Source organism: Camellia sinensis, chromosome 4, assembly GCF_055761805.1.
Source record: "Camellia sinensis isolate YWXY chromosome 4, ASM5576180v1, whole genome shotgun sequence".
Classification (NCBI taxonomy): Eukaryota; Viridiplantae; Streptophyta; class Magnoliopsida; order Ericales; family Theaceae; genus Camellia; species Camellia sinensis.
Genome location: NC_138964.1, coordinates 145,580,251 through 145,593,587, shown reverse-complemented (window position 1 = coordinate 145,593,587; position 13,337 = coordinate 145,580,251). Strand labels below are relative to the sequence as shown.

At 32.8% G+C, this 13,337-nt stretch overlaps 1 protein-coding gene across 1 annotated transcript; it reads left to right on the top strand.

The window, feature by feature from the left end:
• Positions 1-541: 541 nt before the first annotated feature.
• Positions 542-6,753, top strand: LOC114263416 (anthranilate phosphoribosyltransferase, chloroplastic). Its single transcript, XM_028203953.2, has 10 exons — positions 542-1,042; positions 1,153-1,296; positions 1,527-1,691; positions 1,783-1,866; positions 3,424-3,612; positions 4,208-4,298; positions 4,446-4,505; positions 4,742-4,860; positions 6,106-6,240; positions 6,329-6,753. The coding sequence occupies exons 1-10, from the start codon at positions 851-853 to the stop codon at positions 6,371-6,373; spliced, it is 1,224 nt and encodes a 407-aa protein (XP_028059754.1). The 5' UTR covers positions 542-850; the 3' UTR covers positions 6,374-6,753.
• The last annotated feature ends 6,584 nt before the right edge of the window (positions 6,754-13,337 follow it).

Here is a 13,337-nt window from a genome sequence, read left to right as displayed (position 1 = left end):
ACATGTATCACAATCTTTACTCTCTAAAACACAGAGCTTTTTGTCTATTGTCTATTGTCTATTGTCTATTTGTTATTTGCTGACTTGGCATCGAAGAGGTATCCGACATACACCCGTTGGCTAGCTCATGTTTGTGTTATCAGAAAGTAAAGCGACAACGTTTAGAGGAGTGCAACTTGATCAACAGGATAATACGAGAAGATTATTTCGTACTCGTACAATAATAATAATTAACAATTAATAATAATAATTTGATATCAAGAACCCTAGTTTATCAAAACTTCTCCACCATTCATTAAATGCAAAATTAATTTTTGTGGATCCTACCTTCAAAAATAAATAATAATAGCTAATTACAATTAATGATAATAATTTCATATCAAGAACTCTAGATTATCAAAATTAACTTCTCAACCATTCATTAAGGCCAAGTTTGGCATACCTCAAATAATTTATCTTTTTATCTTTTTTTCATCACATCACCTCTCTACTTTTCTGCACATTTTTTCATAAAAAGATAAAAAGTACACTTATTTGGGTCATCCCAAACAATCCCTAAATGCAAAATTTATTTTTGTGGATCCTACTTTAAAAAATAAATAATAATAATAATAATTGACAATTAATAATAATAATTTCGTATCAAGAACCCTAGTTTATATATAGTTCAAATCATCAACTCAGATTACATTTCCTATCTCCCCAAATCTCTCCCATTTAATTCTTCTCCTCATTTCTGATTCTGATCCACATTAATTACAACCTTACTTTTTCTGTGTATAGGCGTACATATTTGATTCTGATCCAAAGCAGTTAATTTTTGGGGGTTGTTTGGTGGGTCAAATCAGTAATGGCGGTGATTCATTGCAACACCCCATTAATTTTCTCTTCCTCTGCATTAATTTGCCGACCCTTTTCGAGTTATGAGCTCCGAAGCTGCTTCTTCAAAGCTTCTTCACCAATTGCTGGGACCAGAAAATGTGCAGCGTTGGTGTCTGGGTTGTCCTCTGTTTCTTCACCAACGATTTCATCGTTCAACGAGGTTCCAATCAACTCAATCTCTGTTTTTCTTTGTTAAAAAATGGTTTTGAATTTTGGGTTTTTGTTTTTTTGTGCGATTCTGATTTCTATCTATGTGGGTTTTCTCTGTAGTTGATTGAGTCTTTGATTAATCGAGTTGACTTGTCGGAATCAGAGGCCGAGGCGTCTCTGGATTTTCTTTTGCATGAAGCTAATGAGGCGTTGATCAGTGCCTTTCTTGTTCTGTTGAGAGCAAAAGGAGAAACTTATGAAGAAGTATGCTCTCTCTCTCTCTCTATATATATATACACACACACTATCTATACTACTATGAAGCACACAACTCAGCTAGTGTCACTCATTTTCTGATATACCCAAATTGCTTGTATGTAACTGTTCAAGTTTCTTATTTAAATTTCAATATTTTCAATTTTTTTCTGCATATACATGTATAATTAGTCTCACATTGTGTTTGTATGCGTCGACTTCAATTGGGTATTGTGTAGATAGTGGGATTGGCAAGGGCAATGATCAAGCATTGTAAAAGGGTGGAAGGATTGGATGAAGATGGGGTTGACATTGTTGGGACGGGAGGTGACGGTGCAAACACTGTGAACATTTCGACTGGTGCTTCAATTCTTGCGGCTGCTTGTGGTGCAAAAATTGCAAAGGTACGATTGTTTTTGAATTGCTTTGTTGTGTGAATTTTCAATACTTGTAATTGTTTGGAAATATAAAAGCTCATTGGGGTTTGCATTGCAGCAAGGTAATCGATCAAGTTCTTCCGCTTGTGGAAGTGCCGATGTGTTAGAAGCCTTGGGGGTCGTAATTGACCTGGACCCAGAGGTTTGTGTTATGAGTAATGCTATACAAATTGACATCTTTTACAAACTTTTTTTTTCCCCCTCATTGATTGTCCTATTTCATATTTGAAAGTTGTATTACTGCATGCCACATTTGTGATTAAGAAAAGTTTGTAACTTTTGTTACAAATTAACATCTTTTACAAAAAAAATTAAAAAAAAAAAAATTTACTCATTGATTGTCCTATTTCAGATTTGAAAGTTGTATTACTGCATGCCACATTTGTGATTAAGAAAAGTTTGTAAATTTTGTTAGTTTGCATAGCATTTTCCTTGTGTTATTCATGAAATTAAGTCATTAATTGCGGAATGTGGGTTCCATTGTAGCATTCTCTGGCATCCTGAATTATGAAAGCAATACTAAATTCATAAGAACTGACTGCAATTAGGCAAACATATGATTTCAATCTAGCCTTTTTTCTTTTTCTTTTTTTTTGGTGGATTATGTTTCTGCTGTTAATTCTATACCTGTGGTATGTTGGGCTACCACATTAGAGGTTGCCCCTTATCATTTCAGTTTTTTGTTGCTTAAGACAGTTCTATTGGGTGGAAGTGGCACTAGGTATTGAAATTTAAAATTAAAAAAAAAAAAAACAAATCATCAAATGTGAGATATCAAAAGTGGAGACAAGCGTTGCTTTCCAAAATAGAATGGCTCGAATAAACCAATCTAACCCTTCAACATTGATGGGAAAGTGCTTTCTTTTTCTTCCCTTCTCTTTCCCCCCCCCCCCCCCCCCCCCCCAATTGATGGGAAAGTGAGATATCAAAAGTGGAGACAAGTGTTGCTTTCCAAAATAAAATGGCTCAAATAAACCAATCTAACCCTTCAACATTGATGGGAAAGTGCTTTCTTTTTCTTCCCTTCTCTTTTCTTTTCTTCCCCCACCCATTTTTGGGGGTCCCCTGCTGTATATTTCATGGTGCTGCATTGCAGTATACAGATGCTTCAACAGGTTTATTCATCCATAAGAAGAATTTTGTTTCTTTTCTTATCAAAGAACGATTACAACCACTAAATGAAATAAAGAACTACTGCTATCCTTATTTAATAACAATCACAAGTGATAACCATTATCCCAATACTAATTGTATTGGAACTGATCTTCTTTGTCTTAAATCAGCCTCCTTTTTTAACATAAAAGTTGTTTGTTTTTCATGAGGTTAGGTAAGGCATGTAATAGATATTTTCTCTTTTGCAGTTGTGATGCTTAGTTTTTTTTATTTTAATTCATCATATTGGTTGCTTCATTTTTCTTGGGATTCCATGCGAAATTGTTAGCAGGGTTTATCCTTTCTAAATTCAGGGTATGTCCTTAATTAACAATGAGTTAAATTATGTTACTTGTTAGAATTTCCATAGAAACAGAGGTTGCCTAGGACCCACATTATTGCGCTTTATTTTCATTTGAGAATTGGATTAACAACATAGCTTCACATTACTTTTGTTGAACGTAGGGTTACAACTGTAAAAATAAAAATAAGTTGCGTAAACTATTTTATCTGCCTGTAGTGAAATTCTTATTTTTAATGGTATCAGGGGGTAACAAGGTGTGTAAAAGAAGCAGGAATTGGTTTTATGATGGCTCCTATTTACCATCCAGCAATGAAAATTGTCAGTCCTGTGAGGAAAAAGCTAAAAGTGAAAACTGTATTCAATATCTTGGGTCCTATGTTGAATCCAGCACGGGTACCTTATGCTGTTGTTGGTGTATACAAGGAAGAATTGGTATGTAATTCCACTGTTGATTCCTCTAATTGCTTCTTGTTCTTAACACTCCATGGGTTTTCTGGCTGATTGTGTATATTTGGCCTTCCAACTTTCAAAAATTAAGGAACTTGTAAAAGCTGAGATACTAATGACTGGTGATTTTCTTAGCAATACAATATTTCATTCATTGCATATCTCACATGACCTTTAACAGTATCGCAGAGAAGAATAATCTCTTCTTTTCTTTTTTTCTGCATCTAAGTGGCCATTGATCTGCTGGATTTACTAGTCAATGTCATGTCCACAAATTTAAAACTTTGTAGCAACTTGTATATGCAATCAATAATTGAAGATCAATGCCTTCACTTATGATCTGAAGAACCCCCTCCCTTTTAGGGTGATTGTAGAACAGGAGACTTCTTATCTACAAGATCAAGATGCTCTGATTGTCCCTCTCCTTGTGTTTTCTGATTCATTCCTATGTAGAACCACAGAAGAGGACGTATATTGCAGTGAATGCTAGCTATGCATTTCTGTAACTAGTTGAAGGTGATTTTTAGAGTGGCCCATCTATATGTCCTAAAAGGGGTATTCTTTTCTGTTCCTTTGGCAGGTCTATAAAATGGCGAAAGCACTTCAACGATTTGGCATGAAAAGGGCATTGGTGGTTCACTCTGAAGGTCTGGATGAAATGAGTCCTCTTGGTAAGCTCTCTTAATTTTAGTGTAATAGGTTTAATAATAATGAAGTAGATTCTTCTTTTTGATCAATTAGAACCCCTTCCCAAACTATACAAACTTAAAGTTTGTTTATCTTACTTGAGCATAAATTAAATATACTGCTGTGGACAGGGCCTGGATTAGTCCTTGATGTTACCTTCGATAAGATTGAGAAGTTTTCATTTGATCCCTGTAAGTATCTCAATTCTGCCCTGAAATCAATTCATTAATTAATATTTTGGACAATTGGTTATATAAACTTCAATAGCAAATGCCTGCAAGTAATTGAATCGTATGGTGCAACAACGAAGCCTCAACAATGACCCGTCACTTGAAATACTTATGTCCTAAATAATTATTGCTATAAATTTTTTAAACTTGTATTTCACAGTCCTGTATTCTGATAGAACAAAATCGTTATTGGATAGTGGATTTTGGAATCCCTCGCTGTGGGGTGGATAGCTTGCGGGGTGGAGATCCACAGTATAATGCAGATGTACTAAAGCGCGTACTATCAGGAGAAGAAGGCTCCATCGCTGATGCATTGGTAAGTTTCTTCTCTGGCTCTGTCACTATTTTCATTTCTAATTTAGTTTCAGCTAAGATCTGAAATTCGTTGAGGGGCTATGTACATATAACAATGGAAGTGAATCAGTTATTTCTGCTTTATGCAGCTTTTTGAATGAGCTCATGGCAATCTTTGTGAAATTTTTGCCATTTCAATGCTTGGCACTATTTTTGCTGTGTTTTATTGACTTCATTGGAGAGAATGGATTTGTGCCTTGTATTCTTAGGGATTTGGTTGAGTTTTCAGAATCGATTTTTTGAAAAAATTTCAAAAACTAGTTTGATGAAATTTTTTTTGAAAAAATACTCATTATTGTCATATGATTTTCTTTTCTTAAGGTCAGAAAATTATTTTTAGAAATATATCTTTTTTGGTGTTTATTTTTGTCAAACTAAAAAAATTAGAAAACTAGTTTTGAAAACTCTGCCAAATGGAGCCGGCTTTGACACTATGGTATTTGCAGTGTACCCTGAAGATTCTGAGGATGAACCCCTGAGGGGTAGCTTAGTTGGTCAGTGGGTATGCTCCCCACATGCCCAACTTAGGTTCGACTCTTGTCGGCCCCTGCCATTTGCCTGGATCATCTGATTAGAGGGTGTTGTTTGATCCTCGGATTTATGGCTCCTGGGGTGGGCCCAAAGGACCTTGCCTAGTATATGGCTCCCGGTTAACAAAAAAAAGAATCTGAGGATGAACATTTTGTTTTCTAAAGAAGTTAATCTTTTATTCTTGATCTAAGAAGCACTGGCATGGTCGCAAAGACATGTCAACATGAAAATTTTCAAAAAATGTAGAACATACATGAAAAATGTATAATATGATTGAATACTTCATTAAAAAATAATAAAAATACACAACATAACATGCATTTCTAAAGTTTAAAGGATGATGGATTAATAGGTCTAAAGCTTTGCTTTTTTTCTATCATTAAATCAGAAGTTATTTTGTTCAAATTTGTGATGTGTTTCACATGCATCAATATGATGGAGACATGCTTCCCAAGTCTCCGAAGCGTGTCAAGGTCTAGAAATTTTGGCACGTTTGGGCATGTGTGACACGCCACCTTCTTAGAAATGTTTATCCTTTCTTAGTTCTTGATTAAACATTAAATTCAAGTAATTTGTGCTTCTTAGATCTGATTGATGGAGCTGAACAAACTCAAACATGTTAAAGAATAGTTTTTCAGTTATCAGTGATTTACTTCTGACCAAAACAATCAATCAGATGCTAAATGCTGGCGCAGCCCTCTTGGTCAGTGGACGTGTTAACACTCTAGCCGAAGGAGTAGCTCTGGCTCGCAAAGCACTGCTATCTGGCAAAGCTCTCAAGACCCTTGATTCGTGGATCGATATCTCCAATGTAAGCCGAATCTGATTCTTATATGTTTATTTACTGACAAATTGTTGTACATCACCAATTTTTTTGTTCGTTGTTTTTGTCATTACAGAAGGTGAAAAAAGTAGCCTGTGCAACCACTCCAATCTCTACTTGAGGATTGATCTTGGAGTTTCTAGGTTAAAATGAGCATGTTGTAGACCATAAGATGGGGAAAGGTTTTGTGTGCAAGGTGAGTGGGTTAAAAGTCTCCAGAGCTTTGATGTGTACACCATGAATGTTGATCTCTGAGAACATCGAATGCAGATTCAGTGAAAACATACAAAAAAACATACAAATTGTTGTAACGTCGGTTGTAATTTTAGATAGTAAGCAGGTGTAGCAATTGTGTTTTAAAGATCCAAAAATGCAATTTTGAGTGTAGAATGTTACAAAGTAATATATCTTGGTGACTCTGAGATTGAAGCTGGGGATCCGTGTATTCCAAAGCAAATAAGTAAGCAGAGAGAATAAAGAATTTGATTGTGATGGTAGAAAGTATGGAAACTTTTTGTTTTTGTTTATTGTTTTTTTTTCTTTTTTTTTGGTGTGGAAAGTATGTATTTGAGAAGTTTAGACAACTAAAAATAAATTTGGGGAAAATAACATTAAAATCAAAGTTCTCTCAACAATATCTCCTTTTGTAATGTTCCAAATTCAATTGTCATGCTACTAGTAAATCCTTATTACAAGAATCTGATGGCTTTTTGCTAGTTTTTTTTTTTGGGTGCGTGAATTGATAGAAGATCACTGTATTTGATTTTAATTTTTTAGAAATTAAATTTTTTATTTTTCTTATTTTTTTATTTTTAGTGGATATTTTTAAAATTTTAAATAATTTTTTTATTTTTTTAGATGTATGTTATTTAGATGGATCTAAAAAGTAAAATATTTGTAAAAAAAATATTTTAAAAAATTAATAAATATACAAAAATATGAAAAATGTATTGAATTTTCCTATCTTTTTATATTTTTGGTATTTTGTGAATTTAAATTTTTTTTTTATAAATATTATTTTTTTTAAGTATACTTATGCCAATGCATCTAAAAATTTTAAAAAAAAATTACTTAAAATAATAAGAAAATGGGCAAATTATAAAAAAAATCTTAAATTGCGTTTGGTAGATCTTTTTAATTATGATTTGAGTGTAGAAAATTTATTTGGTGAAAGAGTTTTGAAAAGAGTTTTGAATTGAGTGTGAAATTTTTGATGTGACATATGATATTTGATATAAAAACTTACAACTTATAACCAAATATACAATTCAAAATTCTATTAAAGCTTATAAAAAATTCAAATTTTTTTTTTCGAATATATAAAAATTAATGTGTCAATTGCAAAAAAAAAAAATTACTGTTCCGATTAACCGGCCGGACGATCTGTGGGACGTCCGGTGGGACGACCGGTTAGCCCAAATTTTCCCGTCTAAGACAGAGTTTTCAAAATTGAATGTGAAATTAATTTTAGAAAATCGTAAACAAACATGAAACTCAAATAAAGAGGTAGAATTAACTTTTGGAAAAACGTTCCAAACACAATCTTAGGGTTTCGTGTATTTCTTAATTTAAATCTCAAGATTTCAATTGTAACAATTAAAGCCCTGATATTGTTTCCGTGTCACAACTTCTGTCCATCTCTGTCTCATTTAGCTAACGAAAATCTGGGTAAAATTTTCAAATTTAAACCCATATGTTTAAACCCTTATATCTCCTTCGTTGTATCTTCATTTCACCTTATTTTCTCATCGTTCGATTCACCTCATGGCCTAATTTTCATTTCACTCCTCACACGTCTTATTTCACCTCTTTTTACATATTGTTGGAGCTCCTTAAGTTGACCAAAAAAAAAAGATTTTTTTCCTCTTTTTTTCTTCTTCAAATTCAAACCTACACATTCAAACTTTTATATTTCTCTCGTCGTAACTCCATTTCACTTCATTTTCATGTTGTTGAGTTCACCTTATGGCTTAATTTTCATTCCAATCTCCATGCGCCTTATTCCACCTCTTTTTGTGTGCCTTTGGAGCTCCAAAAGTTGGCCAAAAAAAGATTTCTCTTTTTTTTCTTCTTTAAATTCAAATCCACATGTTCAACACCTTATATCTCCCTTGTTGTAACTTCGTTTCACCTCATTTTTGTGTCATTGGATTCACTTCATGGCTTTGTTTTCATTCCATCCCTCATATGCCTTGTTCCACCTCTTTTTGCGTGACGTCAAAGTTTCGAAAGTTGGCCAAAAATAAAAAAAAATTCTTTTTTTTTTTTTTTTCAAAATCAAATCTATATGTGCAAATCTTTGTATCTTCCTCGTCATAACTTTGTTTCATCTCATTTTCATGTCGTTAGATTTATCTCATAGCCTAGTTTTCATTCCACTCTCATACGTCTTGTTTCATCTCTTTTTGTGTGCCGTCAAAGCTCCGAAAGTTGGTCAAAAATAAGATCTCTCTCTCTCTTAGATTCAAATCTATATGTTCAAAATCTTATATCTCCATCGTCGTAACTCCGTTTCGCCTTATTTTTGTGTCATTAGATTAATCTCATGGCTTAATTTTCATTTCACCCCTCATACACCTTGTTCTACTGTGTTTTGTGTGTTGTCAAAACTTCGAAAATTGGTCAAAAATAAGATTTTTTTTTCTCTTTTTTTTTTCAAATTCAAGAGAGAGAGAGAGAGAGAGAGAGAGAGAGAGAGGTGGAACAAGGCGTATGAGAGGTGAAATAAAATCTAGGCTATGTGGTGAATCCAACGACGCAAAAATGAAACGAAACGGAATTACGACGAGGGAGATAGAAACGCTTGAATATGTGGGTTTGAATTTGAAAATTTTACTTAAATTCTATTAGCTGAATGAGACGGAGATGGATGAAAGGGCTAAATTGTAACACAGAAATAACATCAGGATTTTAATTGTTACAATTAAAATCTTGGAGTTTAAATTGAAAAATACATGAAATCTTGAGAGTTTTTTTTTTTTGTAATTCACCTTAAAAAAATTTAATGAAAATAAAAAATATGAAAAATAAAAAATAAATTAATTTTCTAAAAAATAAATTATGAAATCCAAACCAAGATGAATTTTTATTTTATTTTATTTTTTTTAAGACTTTATAAGGGTGACAAAGACTCACCGATAAGTAGAGATAATTGGACCGTCAACCTTCTAGTAAGATTTTAATTTTTCGCATCAAAATTTTATTCGACGAACATTGAATGTTATCATTCCAAATCTAATGAACATTGATATTGTTATTGTTATTTCACACAGTAATTGTACATTTCACCCATTTGGTATTAAGATGACTGATTGGTCACCTATTTATCCATTTTCACATGGTTCCTCTCTAACGTTTGTCATTGTCCTCATTAGCAGATCTATAGTGTGAACTGAAAATGTACAAGTCAAGCTACCAGACAAGCCACCGACAGGAAATTATTCAATACTCTCGGAGCATCACGTGTCCATACTCCAAACCAATCACCAATTAGTTAGTCACATATTGTCTCCTTATTTTCAACATAAATCGTGGGTCCTTGTATCTCTCCACCAATCAAAACCTTATAGAGCACCATGTGTCCATACTCCGAAAGTACTGAATAATCACCCAGCCACCGACAGCTATCTTGAGCCTCCTCCCACTCACATATCTTCACTTTTATCTTCTTAGCCTCTTTTGTCTTTATCCTGTAATGTGAATATATATAATTGTGTTAATGTAATCAAATAATTTAGTCATTAATACAATCTTCTCTCTTTTCTTCTTCCTCTATATATATATCTAACATAGCATTAAAACTATAAGGTTTAAGTATTCTACACATACCTGTGGCTCACCATCTTTTCCGACACCTTAGCGGCAAGGCCTTCTTCATCCCTTCGTTGGCATCATCGCCTTCACTCCGCTACGTCTTCCAACTCCGACGACTTCGCCAGACCATCTCCTTGTCGGCACTGTCGCCCGGTGACTCCGTTCGACCCTCTGTATCTTTGGTGAGGAGCACTCACTCTCCAACCATGACCATCCAACCTTTCTCAGTAGGCTTTTCCCCTGCCTTAAAGTGCCGGCTTCTTTCCGGCCTAAGGCTCCTTTTTCGCCTGCTTCTTCTCCACCGATGCTTTACTCGGCCACTCCGGCCATCACGCCGCAGTTCTGGTTCTTCTCCGCTGCCTTCTCGCTGGCCACATACCCTTCTTCCCCAGCCATTACGCTGGTCGGTTCCGACCCTCTCTCTTGTGGGTCTTACCGCTTCTTCTCTTATAACTTTGCTTCTCTTTCTGATAAATACAAACTTCAAACCACAAACCATAGGCAGGAATCCACTTTTCCCACTTTTCATTATTTTTATTGAAAATGTTATAAGTGTTAAATTTTTTATTAAATAAATAATTAAATTATTTATATTTTTTTGTAAGACGTTTAATTATTTATTTAATAAAAAAATTAACATTCTTAACATTATCTTACTTTTATTTATTATATTTTCCCTTCTTCTCTCCCCCATGGGCTTGTTCCCCATGTTGTGAGTCGAAATTTTTTGTTTTTGTCTTTTCTTGTTTTGTCCTTTTTTTTCTTTTTCCAGTCCACTTCTCCATCTAGACATTTTTATTTTACTCTCATCTTTTTCCCAAATTTTTGGACAACTTGTTTTAATTTTTCATTACTTATTTAAAATTTTTGTTTTTCATCAACCCAAAAAAAAAAAAAAAACCTAATTGACTAATTAATTTGTTTTTTCTATACTTTAATCAAATGAATTGTCTCAATCTTCAGCCACTCTTATAAAAAAATAAAATCTTTTCTACAATATGTATATATATATCAATTTTTTTTTAAGAACATCTCTCCTTTTTTATTTTACTTTATCTTCCCTTATGTTTCAATTTCAAATAACTTTCTATCTTTAAATCTATTTAGGTTTGAGGGAAATATTACACTTATATCATGACGGTGAGTATAGTAATATATCATGTGAACCACCTAAGTCATCCCTTAGTGCACTACCCAAGCCACCACTGGTGCATTTTGTCATAAGTCATCCCAAGCACACTTTCTATCTCATAGTGAGCATGGTTAATCATGTGATTTAATTTTGATGATATTTAAAATATTATTTGATAAATTGTGATATTTTAATATACATATTTTATAATCAATTGACACAAAACATGAAAATAGATATCAATTGCAACATATATTTTTGCTGTGCAAGTTACCGTGCATGTTTGAATATTGTGGAAGTTACTGTGCTTAAATAGTAAATTTGACTATTCACGTTTTGATAAAATCAGTTTGTTGCTATTGATTTTTGACAATTTTGATACTTCCACTTGGTGTTGGGTTATTTTTATTAGAGTTTATCCAAAATCCTTACCACAGCTACAAAAATTATAAAAAATATATATATTTTTATATCCATTATAAATGTTATTTAAAGAGATTTTACTATGCATTCAAATGTTTTAATAGAGAAGTTACTATACATTCAAATATTTTAATAGGAAAGTTACTATGTAAGTCACTGTGCACTCTTTGATTTTACGAGAAATTTTTTGAAATATCATCTATTACTATTCATCGAAAGCGATCTTGACCTATTATACGAAAGGTTGAAATAATAGGCCACGGTCACTTTCGATGAATAGTAATAACTGATTTTTCAAGACATTTCTCGTTAAATCAAAGAGTGCACAGTGACTTGTATAGTAATTTTTCTATTAAAATATTTGAATATACAGTGACTTTTCTATTAAAATATTTGAATGTACAGTAAAATCTCTTTAAATAACATTTATATTATATTTGAAATATATACCCTTTTTATAATCTTTGTAACTGTTGTAGAGATTTTGGATACACTCTAATGAAGATAACCCACCATTACGTAGATGTATCAAATTTGTCAAATAATGAATAGTAACAAACTGATTTTATCAAAATATGAATAGTAAAATTTACTATTTAAGCATAGTAACTTCCACGAAATTCAAACATGCACAGTGACCTACACAGTAAAAATATATGATGCAATCGAAATTTATTTTCATATTGTGTGAAATGATTGTAAAATATGTACATTAAAAAATCACAATTTATCAAATAATATTTTAGACATTATCAAAATTAAACCACATGATTAACAATCTCCCCGTGGGAGTAGAGTGAGAGAGTCTCCTCTTCCGTTGTGTAAATCTCTTTGTATTTCATCTCCATTAATATAGTGTAAATGGCTTTTCTCCTGTGAACGTAGATATTGGATTGAACCACATTACATATTGTGTCTCTATCAGTGGTATCAAAGCCAATTTGGACCAATTTTTCGAAAAATTGAGAAGAATAGAACACGGTTTCAAATTTGTCCAAATTTCGAAAGTATCGAGATGAAGATCTGAATATATCTGAAGGTGTACAAGTCAAGCCACAACAAGAAGCCATCGAAAGCCACGTTCTCGAGCCTCCTCCTACTCACATATCGTGACTTCATCTTTTTCCTCTCTTTTGTCTAATCTCTCTGTAATATATATATCTATATATAATTGTGTTACCACCATTGTTGTATCATGTAATCAAGTAATCTAGTCATCAGTACAATCTTCTCTCTAATCTTCTCCCTCTATACATTTGTGTAACAGTCCTAAAACACTCATAACAAGTCATATGAAAATCTTGAGAATCTCACAGGATTCAATTTTTAGAGACAAAGGGATCTTAGGCTAAGCAAGCCAAAGATCTTCTGCCAAAGTATAATGTTAAAGTTCATCAAATCTTATTATTGACTCTTAAAATTTCTTTTTCTATCAAGTTTGATCTAAAATCATGGGTCATAGTTTAGAAGCCGACATCATTTTCATCTAATCATTAGTATAGTATATCTCACCACCCGATAAGTGAGTTGATTCAACTGAAAATATTTGATAATCTGTTGGCATAAACCATAACATACATATTGTTATCTACAACAATAATTGACTTGTACTCTTCTCTTCTCTTCGTCTAATATAGGAAACTGGTTTGAGCCAAAAATATAAATAATCTTCTGAAATTGTATAAGATTACTTTTTTTAATGATTTTTTAGTTTATT